The 19,307-nt window shown below is 48.6% G+C and overlaps 1 protein-coding gene across 1 annotated transcript in view; it reads left to right on the forward strand.

Annotated features, from left to right (window-relative positions):
* Window positions 1-19,307, forward strand: part of LOC109880582 (lysine-specific demethylase 7B) — a 32,346-nt gene that overhangs the window by 7,222 nt on the left and 5,817 nt on the right. The window contains exons 2-8 of the mRNA XM_031798244.1: window positions 3,904-3,989; window positions 12,680-12,797; window positions 13,044-13,204; window positions 15,555-15,696; window positions 16,019-16,205; window positions 16,868-17,030; window positions 19,113-19,307. Coding sequence (XP_031654104.1) covers window positions 3,904-3,989; window positions 12,680-12,797; window positions 13,044-13,204; window positions 15,555-15,696; window positions 16,019-16,205; window positions 16,868-17,030; window positions 19,113-19,307 — 1,052 coding nt within the window. The remainder of the gene's footprint in view (window positions 1-3,903; window positions 3,990-12,679; window positions 12,798-13,043; window positions 13,205-15,554; window positions 15,697-16,018; window positions 16,206-16,867; window positions 17,031-19,112) is intronic.

Consider the following 19,307-nt stretch of genomic DNA (forward strand, 5'->3'; position numbering starts at 1 on the left):
CTCCGACACATTGGTGCGACTGGCTTCCGGGTTAAGCGAACAGTGTGTCTAGAAGCAGTGCGGGTTGTGTTTGGCTCTCGACCTTCACCTCTCCCGAGTCCGTACGGGAGTTGCAGCGATGGGACAAGACTGTAACTACCAATTGGATACCACAAAATTAGGGAGAAAAAGGGGTATAAAGTAACCCAAAAAATGTATAATACATTTTTTAAAAGTCTTATTCCTACCTAAAATCAGGCAAGGTTCTCTTGCTTACCTCTGTTATTACTCCCAGTCCCAACCTGTTACGGCTTCAGGCTGGCTCTGCAGTTAGTGAGAGAGTGAGCTGCTGAACAACAACACCATTGCTAAGGAGACTTAACCAGCAGCAATGCACCACCAGAGAAAGTTCAGGTGTGATGCCGCTTCCTGCTGGCCTTTGATTCCCTTTACAATTTCCACTCTGATCAATGCTGATGGTGGCTGGTGAGAACTGTGTCCACCCCTAGACAGGCCCTCTGTGAAAATAGTATCATTATCTGCTATTGAAACCCTTACTACGTCCTCACACAGCTCCTAGCCCCCAGGCTAACTCCAGGACCCTGAGGGAGGGAGCTGGAACTTTAATGGCTGTCATTTACCGCCCTAAGCAAGTCCCCCAGTGTTTTCTGTTTTCACACTGAAAGGAATTCCACTTTTTCACTCCCAACTTCAGAGAGCAGGAACTCATTTAAATGTACCCACTGAAGACCAGTCACAGAGCAGGGAGATTTGAATGAGAGGAAGACTGCAGAGCAGCAAGAAGGTGGAATTGCTTGAGATTCGCGAAGTTGTTGCCATCTTTATGAACTCTCAAGCCTCTTAAACTAGCTACTAGGGAAACTCCGTTTGTATTTTCACAATGAAACAGATTGTCGCTATGAAGAAATAGGAACTTTGTGTTTTCTGATACGTAATCTTCCATGTCAGAGCAGCAAAATAATTTAGTCCACATTTCTCTTTATGCTCTTGTCAGCCGAAACTAAAGTTGAGCTTAAATCGGCTATCTTTTTGCTTACTTGGGAAGAAGCTCTTTAAAGTGCTGTCTTAGATTCCTCCCATACCCCAGTGACACACAAATGTTGCCTGCTGTTTTTCTCCCCTTCTCCATGCATCGGTGGGCATCCACGCAAAATGGAAACACTCAAAGCCTATTCACAGGATTCTGTGTGTTATTCAGCGTTCTCTTATGGAACAAAGCATTGGTATGCACAAGAGGATTGTGTGTGTTGCTGCCTGTGGTCTGGCTGTTGTGGGGCGGTCGGAGGTTTGGTGGTGTAGGGGTTTGAGTGACGTCAACACTGTCGCAGTTCAGTGAGATACTGAGACAAACGCATGGTTGTGATTCCCAGTCTGTAAATAGCCAATAGGAAAGATCTGGCCCAGAATGGTCTAGAGGTTATTGTTAGGGCCTAGGGAAAAACTCCTTGTCCTAACACCCCTGTCTTCCAGACAAATGAAACCGATCGCCTCCCAACTTCAAGGTTGCTTGACTTCGTACCTCCTTTAAAAAATGAGGGACCAAAAGGTAGTCTCCCACATACACCACTCTGTAGTCTGGCTCTGTGTTTACCTCAACCTCTCCCTGCTCCTCCTATACATCACCACTCTGTAGTCTGGCTCTGTGTTTACCTCAACCTCTCTCTGCTCCTCCTATACATCACCACTCTCTAGTGTTTCTGGCTCTACAGTGCCTTGCGAAAGTATTCGGCCCCCTTGAACTTTGCGACCTTTTGCCACATTTCAGGCTTCAAACATAAAGATATAAAACTGTATTTTTTTGTGAAGAATCAACAACAAGTGGGACACAATCATGAAGTGGAACGACATTTATTGGATATTTCAAACTTTTTTAACAAATCAAAAACGGAAAAATTGGGCGTGCAAAATTATTTAGCCCCTTTACTTTCAGTGCAGCAAACTCTCTCCAGAAGTTCAGTGAGGATCTCTGAATGATCCAATGTTGACCTAAATGACTAATGATGATAAATACAATCCACCTGTGTGTAATCAAGTCTCCGTATAAATGCACCTGCACTGTGATAGTCTCAGAGGTCCGTTAAAAGCGCAGAGAGCATCATGAAGAACAAGGAACACACCAGGCAGGTCCGAGATACTGTTGTGAAGAAGTTTAAAGCCGGATTTGGATACAAAAATATTTCCCAAGCTTTAAACATCCCAAGGAGCACTGTGCAAGCGATAATATTGAAATGGAAGGAGTATCAGACCACTGCAAATCTACCAAGACCTGGCCGTCCCTCTAAACTTTCAGCTCATACAAGGAGAAGACTGATCAGAGATGCAGCCAAGAGGCCCATGATCACTCTGGATGAACTGCAGAGATCTACAGCTGAGGTGGGAGACTCTGTCCATAGGACAACAATCAATCGTATATTGCACAAATCTGGCCTTTATGGAAGAGTGGCAAGAAAGCCATTTCTTAAAGATATCCATAAAAAGTGTCGTTTAAAGTTTGCCACAAGCCACCTGGGAGACACACCAAACATGTGGAAGAAGGTGCTCTGGTCAGATGAAACCAAAATTGAACTTTTTGGCAACAGTGCAAAATGTTATGTTTGGCGTAAAAGCAACACAGCTCATCACCCTGGACACACCACCCCCACTGTCAAACATGGTGGTGGCAGCATCAGGGACAGGGAAGATGGTTAAAATTGATGGGAAGATGGATGGAGCCAAATACAGGACCATTCTGGAAGAAAACCTGATGGAGTCTGCAAAAGACCTGAGACTGGGACGGAGATTTGTCTTCCAACAAGACAATGATCCAAAACATAAAGCAAAATCTACAATGGAATGGTTCAAAAATAAACATATCCAGGTGTTAGAATGGCCAAGTCAAAGTCCAGACCTGAATCCAATCGAGAATCTGTGGAAAGAACTGAAAACTGCTGTTCACAAATGCTCTCCATCCAACCTCACTGAGCTCGAGCTGTTTTGCAAGGAGGAATGGGAAAAAATTTCAGTCTCTCGATGTGCAAAACTGATAGAGACATACCCCAAGCGACTTACAGCTGTAATCGCAGCAAAAGGTGGCGCTACATAGTATTAACTTAAGGGGGCTGAATAATTTTGCACGCCCAATTTTTCCGTCAAAAGTTTGAAATATCCAATAAATGTCGTTCCACTTCATGATTGTGTCCCACTTGTTGTTGATTCTTCACAAAAAAATACAGTTTTATATCTTTGTTTGAAGCCTGAAATGTGGCAAAAGGTCGCAAAGTTCAAGGGGGCCGAATACTTTCGCAAGGCACTGTATGTTTACCTCAACCTCTCCCTGCTCCTCCTATACATCACCACTCTGTAGTGTTTCTGGATCTGTGTTTACCTCAACCTCTCTATTGCCTCTCTCTGCTCCTCCTATAAATCACTATCCACAGCCACACAGACTGTCAGAACAGGCTGTCAGTTTAGAAAAACCATGATATCTTTTCTGTCTCTCGTAAGTCTCAAGTCTGTCCCAAAGGATGACCCAGTGAGAGAAACTTGTATGTGACCCCTTTTCCCAAAGGCTTTAACTTCCGAAAGTAAATTATTTCAAGCAGTGGACTGACTCCCTTGTGTACAACACCCTCTCACAATCCCTCAAGCTGTCTAGAGCATGGGCCCTGGAACCATGGATGTGGATATCAGTGAGAGAGAGAGCCTGTTTCCACAACATCTTCTCTGGTGTTATGATCCTGGAGAGAACAGTCTCCTGTCCTCCTGTTGATTTATTGGAAACACCATGGCGCTAGCCTGGTCCCAGATTTGTTTGTACTGACTTGCCAACCGCTATGGTCAATGTGATAACACATATTGGGACCAGGCTATCATGGTCCTGTCTGTCTCTTTATACTGACAGCGATGTCTCCTGTCTCCCCACAGCTGTGTCCACGTGGAGGAGCACCATGCGGTGGACATTGACGTTTACCACTGTCCTAACTGTGAACCCCAACATGGACCCTCCTTGAGTCAGTATTCCAGTCTGTTTTTGTGTGTCTCTTTGTCTGTCCGTTCTGTCTTTTCTCTGTCTTCTCTTCCTCAGTCGGTCTCTCTCCCCTTCTTTTCTCCGTCTTCCCTTCCTCAGTCTGTCTCTCTCTCCCTCTTTTCTCCGTCTTCCCTTCTCAGTCTGTCTCTCCTCTCCCTCTTTTCTCCGTTCTTCCCTTCCTCAGTCTGTCTCTCTCCCCGCTTTTCTCCGTCTTCCCTTCCTCAGTCTGTCTCTCTCGGTCCTCTTTTCTCCGTCTTCCCTATCCTTCAGTCTGGTCTCTCCTCTCCCTCCTTTTCTCCGTCTTCGGCCTTCCTCAGTCCTAGTCTCTCTACTCCCTCTTTTCTCCGTCTTCCCTTCCTCAGGTCTGTCTCTCTCTCCCTCTTTTTCTCCGTCTTCCCTTCCTCGTCTGTTCTCTCTCCCTCTTTTCTCCGTCCTTCCCTTCCTCAGTCTGTCCCATCCTCTCCCGCTCTTTTCGTCCTTCTATCCCTTCCCTCCAGTCCTGTTCTCTCTCTCTCTTCTTCTTCCCGTCCTTCCCCTTCCCTCAGTCCCGCTCTCATCTCTCCCCTTTTCTCCGTCTTTCCCTCCTCAGTCTGTCTCATCTCTCCCTCTTTTTTTTCCCCCTTCCGTCTTCCCTTCCCTCAGCTCTGTCTCTCTCCTCCCTCTTTTTCTTCCGTCTTCCCTTCCTCAGTCCTGTCTCTCTCTCCCCTTTTCTTCTCCTCTTTTCTCTTCCTGTCTTCCCTTCTCATCTGTCTCTCCTCCCGCTCTTTTCCTCCGTCTTCCCCTTCCTCAGTCTGTCTCTCTCTCCCTCTTTTCCTCCGTCTTCCCTTCCTCAGTCCTGTCTCCTCTCTCCCTCTTTCTTTCTCCGTCTTCTCTTCCCTCAGGTCTTTCTCTCTCTCCCTCATTTCTACGTCTCTCTCTTCCTCAGTCTGTTCTCTCCTCTTCCCTTCCTCATTCTCCGTCTCTCCCCTTGTCCTCAGTTCTGTCTCTCTCTCCCATCTTTTCTCCGTCTTTCCCTTTCCTCAGATCTGTCTCTCTCTTCCCTCTTTCTCCTCCTCAGTCTTCCGCCCTTCCTCAGTCTGTCCTCTTCTCTCCCTCTTTCTTCTCCAGTCTTCACCCTTCCTCAGTCTGTCTACTCGCTCTTCCCTCTTTTCTCCGTCTTGCCCTTCCTCAGTCGTGTCTCTCCCTCCCTCTTTTCCGCCGTCTTCCATTCCTACAGTCCTGTGCTTCTTCTCCTCTTCCCGTCTTTTCCCTCAGTCTTGTCTCTCTCCTCTTCCTCCGTCTTCCCTTCCTCAGTCCTGTCTCTCTCTCCCTCCTTTTTCTTCCGTCTTCCTTCCTCAGTCTGTCTCTCTCTCCCTCTTTCTCCGTCTTCCCTTCCTCAGTCTGTCTCTCTCTCCCTCTTTTCTCCGTCTTCCCTTCCTCAGTCTGTCTCTCTCTCCCTTTTTTCTCCGTCTCCTTCCTCCAGTCTGTCTCTCTCTCCCTCTTTCTCCGTCTTCCTTCCTACAGTCTGTCCTCTCTCTCCCTCTTTCTCCGTCTTCCCTTCCTCAGTCTGTCCTCTCCTCTTTTCTCCGTCTTCCCTTCCTCAGTCTGTCTCTCTCTCCCTCTTTCTCCGTCTTCCCTTCCTCAGTCTGTCTCTCTCTCCCTCTTTTTCTCCGTCTTCCTTCCTCAGTCTGTCTCTCTCTCCCTCTTTTCTCCGTCTTCCCCTTCCTCAGTCTGTCTCCTCTCCCTCTTTTCTCCCGTCTTCCCTTCATCAGTCTGTCTCTCTCTCCCTCTTTTCTCCGTCTTCCCTTCCTCAGTCTGTCTCTCTCTCCCTCTTTTCGTCCGTCTTCCCTTCCTCAGTCTGTCTCTCTCTCCCTCTTTTCTCCGTCTTCCCTTCCCTCAGTCTGGTCTCTCTCCCTCTTTTCTCCGTCTTGCCTTCCTCAGTCTGTCTCTCTCTCCCTCTTTTCTCCGTCTTCCCTTCCTCAGTCTGTCTCTCTCTCCCTCTTTTCTCCGTCTTCCCTTCCTCAGTCTGTCTCTCTCTCCTTTTCTCCGTCTTCCCTCCTCAGTCTGTCTCTCTCTCCCTCTTTTCTCCGTCTTCCCCTTCCTCAGTCCTGTCTCTCTCCCTCTTTTCTCCGTCTTCCCTTCCTCAGTCCTGTCTCTCTCTCCCTCTTTTCTCCGTCTTCCCTTCCTCAGTCTGTCTCTCTCTCCCTCTTTTCCTCCGTCTTCCCTTCCTCAGTCTGTCTCTCTCTCCCTCTTTTCTCCGTCTTCCCTTCCTCAGTCTGTCTCTCTCTCCTCTTTTCTCCGTCTTCCCTTCCTCAGTCTGTCTCTCTCTCCCTCTTTTCTCCGTCTTCCCTTCCTCAGTCCTGTCTCTCTCCTCTTTTCTCCGTCTTCCCTTCCTCAGTCTGGTCTCTTGCTCCGCTCATTTTCTCCGTCTTCCCTTCCTTCGAGTCTGTCTCTCATCTCCCTCTTTCTCTCCGTCTTCCCTTCCTCAGTCTGTCTCTCTCGCCCTCTTTTCTCCGATTTCCCTTCCTCATCTGCTTCTCTCCTCTTGTGTCTCCGTCTTTCCCTTCCTCAGTCTGTCTCTCCCTCTTTTCTCCGTCTTCCTGCCTCAGTCTGTCTCTCTCTCCCTCTTGTTCTCCGTCTTCCGTCCTCCGTCGGTCTCTCTCTCCTCTTTTCTCCGTCTTCCCTCCTCAGTCTGTCTCTCTCCTCTTTCTCCGTCTTCCCTTCCTCATCTGTCTCTCTCTCCCCTTTTCTCCGTCTTCCCTTCCTCAGTCATGTCTCTCTCTCCCTCTTTTCTCCTCTTCCCTCCTCGTCTGTCTCTCCCTCTATTTCTCCGTCTTCGCCTTCCTCAGTCTGTCTCTCCTTCCCTCTTTTCTCCGTCTTCCCTTCCTCAGTCTGTCTCTCTCTCCCTCCTTTATCTCCGTCCTTCCCTTTCCTCAGTCTGACTCTTCTCTCCTTTTTCTCCGTCTTCCCTTCCTCAGTCTGTCTCTCTCTCCCTCTTTTCTCCGTCTTCCCTTCCTCAGTCTGTCTCTCTCTCCCTCTTTTCTCCGTCTTCCCTCCTCAGTCTGTCTCTCTCTCCCTCTTTTCTCCGTCTTCCCTTCCTCAGGTCTGCTCTCTCTCCCTCTTTCTCCGTCTTCCCTTCCTCAGTCTGTCTCTCTCTCCTCTTTCTCCGTCTTCCCTTCCTCAGTCTGTCTCTCTCTCCCTCTTTTCTCCGTCTTTCCCTTCCCTCAGTCTGTCTCTCTCTCCCTCTTTTCTCCGTCTTCCCTTCCTCAGGTCTGTCTCTCTCTCCCTCTTTCTCCGTCTTCCCTTCCTCAGTCTGTTCCTCCTCTCCCTCTTTTCTCCGTCTTCCCTTCCTAGGTCTGTCTCTCTCTCCCCTCTTTTCTCCCGTCTTCCCTTCCTCAGTCTGTCTCTCTCTTCCCTCTTTTTCTCCGTCTTCCCTTCCTCACGTCTGTCTCTCTCTCCCTCTTTCTCCGTCTTCCCTTCCTCAGTCTGTTCTCTCTCTCCCTCCTTTCTCCGTCTTCCCTTCCTCCCAGTCCGTCCTCTCTCCCCCTCTTTTTCTCCGTCTTCCCTTCCTCAGTCTGTCTCTCTCTCCCTCTTTTCTCCGTTCTTCCCTTCCTCAGTCTGTCTCTCTCTCCCTCTTTTCTCCGTCTTCCCTTCCTCAGTCTGTCTCTCTCTTCCCTCTTTTCTCCGTCTTCCCTTCCTCAGTCTGTCTCTCTCTCCCTCTTTTCTCCGTCTTCCTTCCTCAGTCTGTCTCTCTCCCTCTTTTCTCCGTCTTCCCTTCCTCAGTCTGTCTCTCTCTCCTCTTTTCTCCGTCTTCCCTTCCTCAGTCTGTCTCTCTCTCCCTCTTTTCTCCGTCTTCCCTTCCTCAGTCTGTCTCTCTCTCCCTCTTTTCTCCGTCTTCCCTTCCTCAGTCTGTCTCTCTCTCCCTCTTTCTCCGTCTTCCCTTCCTCAGTCTGTCTCTCTCTCCCTCTTTTCTCCGTCGTCGCCCTTCCTCAGTCTGTCTCTCTCTCCCTCTTTCGTCTTCTCCCGTCTTCCCTTCCTCAGTCTGTCTCTCTCTCCTCTTTTTCTCCGTCTTCCCTTCCTCAGTCTGTCTCTCTCTCCTCTTTTCTCCGTCTCCCTTCCTCAGTCTGTCTCTCTCTCCCTCTTTTCTCCGTCTTCCCTTCCTCAGTCGTCTCTCTCTCCTCTTGTTCTTCCGTCCTCCTTTCCCGTCTTCCCTTCCTCAGTCTGTCTCTCTCTCCCTCTTTTCTCCGTCTTCCCTTCCTCAGTCTGTCTCTCTCTCCCTCTTTTCTCCGTCTTCCCTTCCTCAGTCTGTCTCTCTCTCCCTCTTTTTCTCCGTCTTCCCTTCCTCAGTCTGTCTCTCTCTCCCTCTTTTCTCCGTCTTCCCTCCTCAGTCTGTCTCGTCTCTCCCTTTTCTCCGTCTTCCCTCCTCAGTCTGTCTCTCTCTCCCTCTTTTCTCCGTCTTCCCTTCCTCAGTCTGTCTCTCTCTCCCTCTTTTCTCCGTCTTCCCTTCCTCAGTCTGTCTCTCTCTCACCTCTTTTCTCCGTCTTCCCTTCCTCAGTCTGTCTCTCTCTCCCTCTTTTCTCCGTCTTCCCTTCCTCAGTCTGTCTCTCTCTCCCTCTTTTCTCCGTCTTCCCTTCCTCAGTCTGTCTCTCTCTCCCTCTTTTCTCCGTCTTCCCTTCCTCAGTCTGTCTCTCTCTCCCTCTTTTCTCCGTCTTCCCTTCCTCAGTCTGTCTCTCTCTCCCTCTTTTCTCCGTCTTCCCTTCCTCAGTCTGTCTCTCTCTCCCTCTTTTCTCCGTCTTCCCTTCCTCAGTCTGTCTCTCTCTCCCTCTTTTCTCCGTCTTCCCTTCCTCAGTCTGTCTCTCTCTCCCTTTTCTCCGTCTTCCCTTCCTCAGTCTGTCTCTCTCTCCCTCTTTTTCTCCGTCTTCCCTTCCTCAGTCTGTCTCTCTCTCCCTCTTTTCTCCTCCTCTGTCTCTCTCTTTCTCCGTCTTCTGCTCAGTCTGTCTCTTCTCTCCCTCTTTTCTCCGTCTTCCCTTCCTCAGTCTGTCTCTCTCTCCCTCTTTTTCTCTCCGTCTTTCCCGTTCCTCAGTCTGTCGCTCTCTCCCTCTTTTCTCCGTCTTCCCTTCCTCAGTCTGTCTCTCTCTCCCTCTTTTCTCCGTCTTCCCTTCCTCAGTCTGTCTCTCTCTCCCTCTTTTCTCCCGTCTTCCCTCCTCAGTCTGTCTCTCTCTCCTCTTTTCTCCGTCTTCCCTTCCTCAGTCTGTCTCTCTCTCCCTCTTTTCTCCGTCTTCCCTTCCTCAGTCTGTCTCTCTCTCCCTCTTTTCTCCGTCTTCCCTTCCTCAGTCTGTCTCTCTCTCCCTCTTTTCTCCGTCTTCCCTTCCTCAGTCTGTCTCTCTCTCCCTCTTTTCTCCGTCTTCCCTTCCTCAGTCTGTCTCTCTCTCCCTCTTTTCTCCGTCTTCCCTTCCTCAGTCTGTCTCTCTCTCCCTCTTTTCTCCGTCTTCCCTTCCTCAGTCTGTCTCTCTCTCCCTCTTTTCTCCGTCTTCCCTTCCTCAGTCTGTCTCTCTCTCCCTCTTTTCTCCGTCTTCCCTTCCTCAGTCTGTCTCTCTCTCCCTCTTTTCTCCGTCTTCCCTTCCTCAGTCTGTCTCTCTCTCCCTCTTTTCTCCGTCTTCCTTCCTCAGTCTGTCTCTCTCTCCCTCTTTTCTCCGTCTTCCCTTCCTCAGTCTGTCTCTCTCTCCCTCTTTTCTCCGTCTTCCCTTCCTCAGTCTGTCTCTCTCTCTCTCTTTTCTCCGTCTTCCCTTCCTCAGTCTGTCTCTCTCTCTCTTTTCTCCGTCTTCCCTTCCTCAGTCTGTCTCTCTCTCTCTTTTCTCCGTCTTCCCTTCCTCAGTCTGTCTCTCTCTCTCTTTTCTCCGTCTTCCCTTCCTCAGTCTGTCTCTCTCTCCCTCTTTTCTCCGTCTTCCCTTCCTCAGTCTGTCTCTCTCTCCCTCTTTTCTCCGTCTTCCCTTCCTCAGTCTGTCTCTCTCTCCCTCTTTTCTCCGTCTTCCCTTCCTCAGTCTGTCTCTCTCTCCCTCTTTTCTCCGTCTTCCCTTCCTCAGTCTGTCTCTCTCTCCCTCTTTTCTCCGTCTTCCCTTCCTCAGTCTGTCTCTCTCTCCCTCTTTTCTCCGTCTTCCCTTCCTCAGTCTGTCTCTCTCTCCCTCTTTTCTCCGTCTTCCCTTCCTCAGTCTGTCTCTCTCTCCCTCTTTCTCCGTCTTCCCTTCCTCAGTCTGTCTCTCTCTCCCTCTTTTCTCCGTCTTCCCTTCCTCAGTCTGTCTCTCTCTCCCTCTTTCTCCGTCTTCCCTTCCTCAGTCTGTCTCTCTCTCCCTCTTTTCTCCGTCTTCCCTTCCTCAGTCTGTCTCTCTCTCCCTCTTTTCTCCGTCTTCCCTTCCTCAGTCTGTCTCTCTCTCCCTCTTTTCTCCGTCTTCCCTTCCTCAGTCTGTCTCTCTCTCCCTCTTTTCTCCGTCTTCCCTTCCTCAGTCTGTCTCTCTCTCCCTCTTTTCTCCGTCTTCCCTTCCTCAGTCTGTCTCTCTCTCCCTCTTTTCTCCGTCTTCCCTTCCTCAGTCTGTCTCTCTCTCCCTCTTTTCTCCGTCTTCCCTTCCTCAGTCTGTCTCTCTCTCCCTCTTTTCTCCGTCTTCCCTTCCTCAGTCTGTCTCTCTCTCCCTCTTTTCTCCGTCTTCCCTTCCTCAGTCTGTCTCTCTCTCCCTCTTTTCTCCGTCTTCCCTTCCTCAGTCTGTCTCTCTCTCCCTCTTTTCTCCGTCTTCCCTTCCTCAGTCTGTCTCTCTCTCCCTCTTTTCTCCGTCTTCCCTTCCTCAGTCTGTCTCTCTCTCCCTCTTTTCTCCGTCTTCCCTTCCTCAGTCTGTCTCTCTCTCCCTCTTTTCTCCGTCTTCCCTTCCTCAGTCTGTCTCTCTCTCCCTCTTTTCTCCGTCTTCCCTTCCTCAGTCTGTCTCTCTCTCCCTCTTTTCTCCGTCTTCCCTTCCTCAGTCTGTCTCTCTCTCCCTCTTTTCTCCGTCTTCCCTTCCTCAGTCTGTCTCTCTCTCCCTCTTTTCTCCGTCTTCCCTTCCTCAGTCTGTCTCTCTCTCCCTCTTTTCTCCGTCTTCCCTTCCTCAGTCTGTCTCTCTCTCCCTCTTTTCTCCGTCTTCCCTTCCTCAGTCTGTCTCTCTCTCCCTCTTTTCTCCGTCTTCCCTTCCTCAGTCTGTCTCTCTCTCCCTCTTTTCTCCGTCTTCCCTTCCTCAGTCTGTCTCTCTCTCCCTCTTTTCTCCGTCTTCCCTTCCTCAGTCTGTCTCTTTTCTCCGTCTTCCTCAGTCTGTCTCTTTCTCCGTCTTCCCTTCCTCAGTCTGTCTCTTTTCTCCGTCTTCCTCAGTCTGTCTCTTTTCTCCGTCTTCCTCAGTCTGTCTCTTTTCTCCGTCTTCCTCAGTCTGTCTCTTTTCTCCGTCTTCCCTTCCTCAGTCTGTCTCTTTTCTCCGTCTTCCTCAGTCTGTCTCTTTTCTCCGTCTTCCTCAGTCTGTCTCTTTTCTCCGTCTTCCCTTCCTCAGTCTGTCTCTTTTCTCCGTCTTCCTCAGTCTGTCTCTTTTCTCCGTCTTCCTCAGTCTGTCTCTTTTCTCCGTCTTCCTCAGTCTGTCTCTTTTCTCCGTCTTCCTCAGTCTGTCTCTTTTCTCCGTCTTCCTCAGTCTGTCTCTTTTCTCCGTCTTCCCTTCCTCAGTCTGTCTCTTTTCTCCGTCTTCCTCAGTCTGTCTCTTTTCTCCGTCTTCCTCAGTCTGTCTCTTTTCTCCGTCTTCCCTTCCTCAGTCTGTCTCTTTTCTCCGTCTTCCTCAGTCTGTCTCTTTCTCCGTCTTCCTCAGTCTGTCTCTTTTCTCCGTCTTCCTCCGGTCTCTTTCTCCGTCTTCCTCAGTCTGTCTCTTTCTCCGTCTTCCTCAGTCTGTCTCTTTTCTCCGTCTTCCTCAGTCTGTCTCTTTTCTCCGTCTTCCCTTCCTCAGTCTGTCTCTTTTCTCCGTCTTCCCTTCCTCAGTCTGTCTCTTTTCTCCGTCTTCCCTTCCTCAGTCTGTCTCTTTTCTCCGTCTTCCCTTCCTCAGTCTGTCTCTTTTCTCCGTCTTCCCTTCCTCAGTCTGTCTCTTTTCTCCGTCTTCCCTTCCTCAGTCTGTCTCTTTTCTCCGTCTTCCCTTCCTCAGTCTGTCTCTTTTCTCCGTCTTCCCTTCCTCAGTCTGTCTCTTTTCTCCGTCTTCCCTTCCTCAGTCTGTCTCTTTTCTCCGTCTTCCCTTCCTCAGTCGGTCTCTCTCTCCCTCTTTTCTCCGTCTTCCCTTCCTCAGTCGGTCTCTCTCTCCATGGCTGATGGACTGTCCCCAGGAGAGCGTCAGTCTCCAGTCTGATTTAGGAGCCTGACCTCAGAGCCCGGGGCCAGACATTACCAGGCTAATTGAATGGGGCTGTAATCCTTCGACTTAAATTGGTCCTAGCCCTCACCTTGGCCTCTGCTAGGGGAGGAACGGGGAAAATATATTATCAAGACTAATGACTATTATCCATAATTCACAAGCCTCCGTTGGTTTAAGGGAAGAAAATTGAATACAGTAATAATTTGTCTCAGGTCTGTCACTGGCTATAGTGATCGTTTTCATGGCCAGTGAAGGCTGTGGCTTTGTGTGAGTCTGATGTTCTGCGTTTCTCCTCTTGCAGTGAAAAAGCGCAACAACTGGCACAGGCATGACTACACCGAGCAGGACGATGGCACCAAGCCAGTGCAGGCTGGCACCTCTGTGTTTGTCAAGGAGCTCCAGAACAGGACCTTTACCAGGTAGGATCCCAGAACACTTACCACCAAGGACTCTGATGCAAAGCTAGACCCACTCTCACACCTGCACAGAAAACGCATGTTTCCTCAGCAGTCGTGTTTCTATGAACAAGACTGTGATCTTTGTTTTAGTCACAATACTAACATGTATTATGTTCTTAATTTCTCTCATTGGGTATTTACATAGAGTTGAACATATCAACAGGAATTAGCCATTAACCATTGTCTGTCTGTGTGTGTGTGTTGCAGTGGGGATGAGATCCTGCAGTGGATGCCTGGGGAGCAGGTGACCCAGAGGTACCTGGAAAGCCACGGCTGGCAGTACCCCATCGCTGTGTCCAACATAGAGGGACTGGGACTCAGGCTGCCTCAACCATCCTTTTCTGTCAAAGATGTGGAGCAAGTTGTCGGTAAGGACATAGAGTGTGTCCTGTGTGTGTGTGTACTGTTTGTGTGTGTGTGGCGGGGCATGCTCAAGCACCCTGGGCTAGATTTTCTCTGTCTATTTGCAAACATCCTCAGAGTCTAAGTAAATAAGTGGGGTAGTAAATGTAGCTGTGCTACATTTAGCATGTAGCACAGCTAAGACTGATCACTAACCCATCCACTGCCTGTCTACTGCACGGGATGCCCATTTGATAGGACATATGTTACCTACACCTATTGCTTTGAAATAGAATATAATTAAAAGCTAATGAATGCATTCTCTGTCAGATAATGAGCTCCTAACGTTAAGCGGACGCCATCTGTCCGTCAAACAAACAGGTGCCAGGTTCAGTGTGTTGCCAGGTTCAGAGGGTATTTAGCCCCTTTATCAATCATCTCCCAATGGCTGAATAAGCCCTACAGGAGGGGAGGGCAGGTCTTCCTCAGCCCCCAACAGGACCACCTCTGCTCTCTATAGAATAGAAAGGCCTGGTACCACAAGGCTCCTATTACAAGCCCATTACTAACCCACAGCTATCTGGACCGACTGGATGCCCAACGCAACCCAACACCGCTTGTGTTTTATCATTCCACCCTCTGCCTGCTCCGTTGAGCATTAAGCTGCTTGTGTTTTATCATGGAGTTCATATTCCACCCTCTGCCTGCTCCGTTGAGCATTAAGCTGCTTGTGTTTTATCATGGGAGTTCATATTCCACCCTCTGCCTGCTCCGTTGAGCATTAAGCTGCTTGTGTTTTATCATGGAGTTCATATTCCACCCTCTGCCTGCTCCGTTGAGCATTAAGCTGCTTGTGTTTTATCATGGAGTTCATATTCCACCCTCTGCCTGCTCCGTTGAGCATTAAGCTGCTTGTGTTTTATCATGGTAGTTCATATTCCACCCTCTGCCTGCTCCGTTGAGCATTAAGCTGCTTGTGTTTTATCATGGAGTTCATATTCCACCCTCTGCCTGCTCCGTTGAGCATTAAGCTGCTTGTGTTTTATCATGGAGTTCATATTCCACCCTCTGCCTGCTCCGTTGAGCATTAAGCTGCTTGTGTTTTATCATGGTAGTTCATATTCCACCCTCTGCCTGCTCCGTTGAGCATTAAGCTGCTTGTGTTTTATCATGGAGTTCATATTCCACCCTCTGCCTGCTCCGTTGAGCATTAAGCTGCTTGTGTTTTATCATGGAGTTCATATTCCACCTTCTGCCTGCTCCGTTGAGCATTAAGCTGCTCTGATGGGAAGCAGCACAGGTGTTGTGACTGGGTGGAGACAGAACACAAGCAGGATCAGGTTACCTACCTCCTTACAGTTGGGACACAATGGGGGACAGGCCTGGAATCTGCTCTCTCCTGGGGTTACCCAAGCCTAGACTATGGTCGGCCAGCTTAGGATAAACCTCCTGGCATTTGTCACCTCCCAGTACTTAATGTTGTTCCTCCTCGTTGGGGGTAGGTGAAGTTTTCAGTCTAAATATCATGTGAAAGGTTGGTGTCTGGAAGCACCCTACAGGGTCTAGCTGGAGTGAATGCCAGGTATCGGTGCATTGCTTAAAACACAGGAATAGTTTGACCATGTGCTACCAGCCAATATAAAGGTGTAGTGTGGAGTATTTACTATGGTCTGTTTTGGGCTTGTTGGCTGGTAGACTGAACACTCTCTGTTCTGCTCTCTCTGTTTGGCTAGCTACCCTAACTCCAGCTGTTCACTGTCATCAGACGCTGTCCAGCTGGACCCGCCGTGTGTGATGTGTAGGGGGTTGGGGAACATTAGGGGTGTGTGGGTTGGTGGTGGGAGGATCACACAAGCACCAGCTGTCCTGTCCCCACACTGCCGACAGGCCCCCGTTTCCGGCCCTCTCTCTCCCCGGCTTTCACTGTGTCGTTTGATTCACTGCCTCCCAGCTGTGTGTGAGTGCTGGTGGGTTTTTACCCTCACACCCATTAAAGACAGTGGCCCCTTCCCCAGTCTCCACCTCTGGGACTCATATGGACTGGACAGATTGTCTGGCCCTCACCCCCCGCCCCCCACTCCAATGGTGTATTGGCTGTGCCAGTCTCTCCCTTAGGAGTTGTAAAGAGACATGGAAATGCCAGAGAGCTTCAGAGTTCAGATCCCCTTGCCCACTGACTCCCATTTAAAATGTCTATCCCTGTTGTCTGTCACTTCAGTAGGAATGATCCTTTCTCTTAACCAGATGTATTATATCTGGCTGAATGGTGCAACTGTAGACACAAAATGATGATGATTCCATGGGCAGACTGATACCACGTTTTGCTGTCTGCTCAACTATATGACGGCTTGGTCATCATTCTCTTGTCGTCCACAGGCGGTGACAAAGTCATTGACGTCATCGACGTGGCCAGGCAAGCAGACAGCAAGATGAAGCTGAAAGAGTTTATTAAGTATTACTACAAGCCTCATCGGCCCAAGGTGCTCAACGTTATCAGCCTGGAGTTCTCTGATACCAGGTAAGCTGTAATTTGGTCCTACTTCTAATAATCCATTGCAGACTCTCTCTCCATTCAAATGGATACATTTTAAATGAATGCTATTTACAAGACATGCAAACAGAAATCAAGAGCATCCAGACTGCTGTCAAGTTCTTCATGATTCACAAGAGAAAAACAAGAATGAACACAAACATTCAACAATACATTATGTACAGCTCATGACAAAAGTGATCAAACTACTATCAATTCTATCATTATTTAGTATATTTCAGCACTTTTACTGTGATTTTTGACCCTCTTAAGTAGCCATACCTCTCTTACCGCTAACTCTCCCCCCCAGGATGGCAGATCAGGTGGTGGTACCTGACGTAGCTCAGAACATGTCCTGGGTGGAGAACTACTGGCCGGATGACTCCTTCTTCCCCAAGCCCTTTGTCCAGAAGTACTGCCTCATGGGGGTTAAGAACAGCTACACTGACTTCCACATCGACTTCGGCGGCACCTCTGTGTGGTATCACGTTCTCTGGGTGAGTGGGTGTTAGTTACATGTCCTACATGGACACTAGGCTATCAAATCCTAGCAGTGAGCTGAGTGCAGTTTGGCAAGTCAATAAAATCAACTGTGTCCACAACATTATTTGGTGATAAATCGGTGGCCTGGCTCGCTCTTTGGCATTCCTCTCACCACTTGTAATGCGCGCTGACATTTTAATCAAGTATGTTTGTACATGGGGGAGCTATTTAGAGCAATCTAGGCTGATTGGTACCCTGGCGGAAGTTCACCTCAGCAGTACATTTCGTTGTTGGCAAGCTCCAGGGGGAATTCTGTCCCCAACGTGGTAATAAATGATCCCTTCAACGGCAACAAAGTAACCAACCGCTGCTAATCACAAACTGTGCTTTGTGTTCATGGTGACATCACCAGGCTGGCAGGCAAGCACTCTCCTTAGCTATAGAAGCAATGTGCAGTTCAGCTTGTGAAAAATAGGGCTGGGAAATGCACCATAAATTGAAGAAAAAAATTCCCTGGTAGAAAGTCAAACACATCTGTGTGTCTCTGAAATGAAACATCTTTGCAGGCATCTGAGTGCTCCTCATTTTCTAGTCACATTGTGATTTCTCTTGGGTTAAAATGCTTAATTTTTTTATGAACTCTCGTTAACTCCCTCTACTCTCTCTGTGTTTCCAGGGTGAGAAGATATTCTACATGATCAAGCCGACCCAGGCCAACCTTGCACTATACGAGGCCTGGAGCTCCTCCCCCAACCAGAGTGAGGTGTTCTTTGGGGACAAGGTGGACAAGTGCTACAAGTGTGTCGTGCAGCAAGGAACCACGCTGCTCATCCCCACAGGTGTGTGTGTCACAGGAGGAAGGTGGTACCTTTAATTGGGGAGGACGGGCTCGTGGTAATGGCTGGAGCGGAACAGGTGGAATGGTATCAACTACATGGAAACCATGTGTTTGATACCATCCTATTTGCTCCATTCCAGCCATTATTATTAGCAGTCCTCCCCTCAGCAGTCCTCCACTGCAGAGTGTGTGTGTGTGCAAGCATTTGGTCTTTATTTGCTTTCTCTTGTAACATGCCATGTATTTAGTTTTCCTGAGAAGAGCTAAACAGCTTCCATTAGGCTTGTGTTAATGGAACCATAGTGTAGATGAAGAGGGGTTACCACTGACGATGTAGACTGGCCCTGTGAGTGTGTGACACAGAAACCCCTCTGGAATTAGACAGTGTCCTTAAAAGACCTTTTCCACGGTGTCCTTAAATACCTCACACGCCTGCTTTTGGTGATGTATAAATAGACTATCTGGTAGTCTTGTCTGCCCCTCCGTAGAGAAACCTGTCTATATCCTCAAAGTAGACAGAAACAAAACAGTCTAGTTTCCCAGGGTGTCTGCCTGGAAACTGACTCCCTTTTTTTAAACACTGACATGTCATTGCCAAGAGAATTTGGAAAAGAAATCTTTGCTCAGCCACAGCCTAGACACTAGACACACCCGTCTATATTGTCGTAACACAATAGGACGTTCCCTAATGGAACAACCGCACCAGTAATGTCGTGAAAGCGACCATATTAGAAGCTCTTGGGCCTACTTTATCCCCAGCCAAGCCTCTGCTATAGCATATGACTTGTAATTCACCTCTCACATTCCACCCCATGTCTTGATGACGTAACACGTCTAGAGAGCCGTGAACGGGCGACCGCAGTAAGTAGAACCTCATGGTTAACACATGCTCCTTGTTCTCCTCATTAACTCCAGATGGCTTTTAGAGTGGTTTCACTCATGTCCTTTAGTGATTTAACCCCATTTCACCATCTCTGTTGTCACCACAAGGACCCTTCCATAAGCTTACCTGATGGGGGGGTCGTATTTCATTTGTAGATCACAGGGTTCCATGTTTTTTTGCCCATGGAGATCACCTGAGGACGATGTAAAACTATACAGGATATGCAATCGCTTCAGAACAGCAATCGTGTGCAACTCAACAGACTTTTCACAAGTTCAGGGTATCCATACATTTCTGTGTCAATACTCCCATAGGAACAAGAAAACTCACACGTTTTAAAATGCTCCCAAAGTTGTATACCTTGAGTAAAGGTTAAGGACTGCAGCTGTGTTTTCTCCAGAGGGTTAAGGGGGTGTGGAGAGGTGGGATAGAGATTTGAGGAGGGGGTAGAGCACAACATACTTGGCCGCTCAACCGCGGTAACCCCGTAACCGCGTCAGTGCCTGCAGTATCAGTGCTGCGTCACCGCCGTCTCTGCTTTCTGTTCTCTCCGGAGGTATAAAGAGCACTGCTTTATCTTGACCAGGTCAGGCAGGCCTGATATGACCCTGTATGTTTGTGTTGTCAGGTCAGTTTGTGTGCCAACAGTGTGTGTGTCAGTTTTTATCAGGTTGGTGTTTGTGTGTCACATACCAGGTTTACATCCAACCTTTTTATGCCAGTAAAATAGATGTCGGAGAGGGAATGTGACAGAACCGATGGAAACATTTGCCTGTAAACCTTCCAATTGTTGTCAAAACAAAATACGCTGGACAAGGTGGGATCTTTTTGTGTCGATAAAATTAATAATGTGATAGAACTGCCTTTTTATGCAGAAATATTGATATGATAACCATCATATCGAAGTAAACTTGGAATCACGCGATGATATGTTGTGTGGTCCTCCCACTACTCTAATGAAAAAATGCAGTTTATTAGGCTACAGATGAAATAAGTTATGATGAACTTCTCAAGGTGGTGAAAGTGCAAGGTGATGAACTTGATGCTTTTTTCCAATGAATATCGAGGGTCTTATTCTGGTGACATGATGATCGATGCTTGGCTACCGATTTGACAAATACAACACCTGGCCAGTGTCCTTGTATTACCACAGTCAGTGAGTCAAACATTGACTGTGTTTGTGTGTGCTGCCCTCTGCAGGATGGATCCATGCCGTCCTCACGTCTCAGGATTGCATGGCGTTCGGAGGTAACTTCCTCCACAACCTCAACATTGGCATGCAGCTCAGGTGTTACGAGATGGAGCGTCGTCTGAAGACTCCAGACCTCTTCAAGTTTCCCTACTTTGAGGCTATCTGCTGGTATGTGGCCAAGAACCTGCTGGAGACCCTGAAAG

The sequence above is a fragment of the Oncorhynchus kisutch genome, linkage group LG19 (assembly GCF_002021735.2).
Source record: "Oncorhynchus kisutch isolate 150728-3 linkage group LG19, Okis_V2, whole genome shotgun sequence".
Taxonomy (NCBI): domain Eukaryota; kingdom Metazoa; phylum Chordata; class Actinopteri; order Salmoniformes; family Salmonidae; genus Oncorhynchus; species Oncorhynchus kisutch.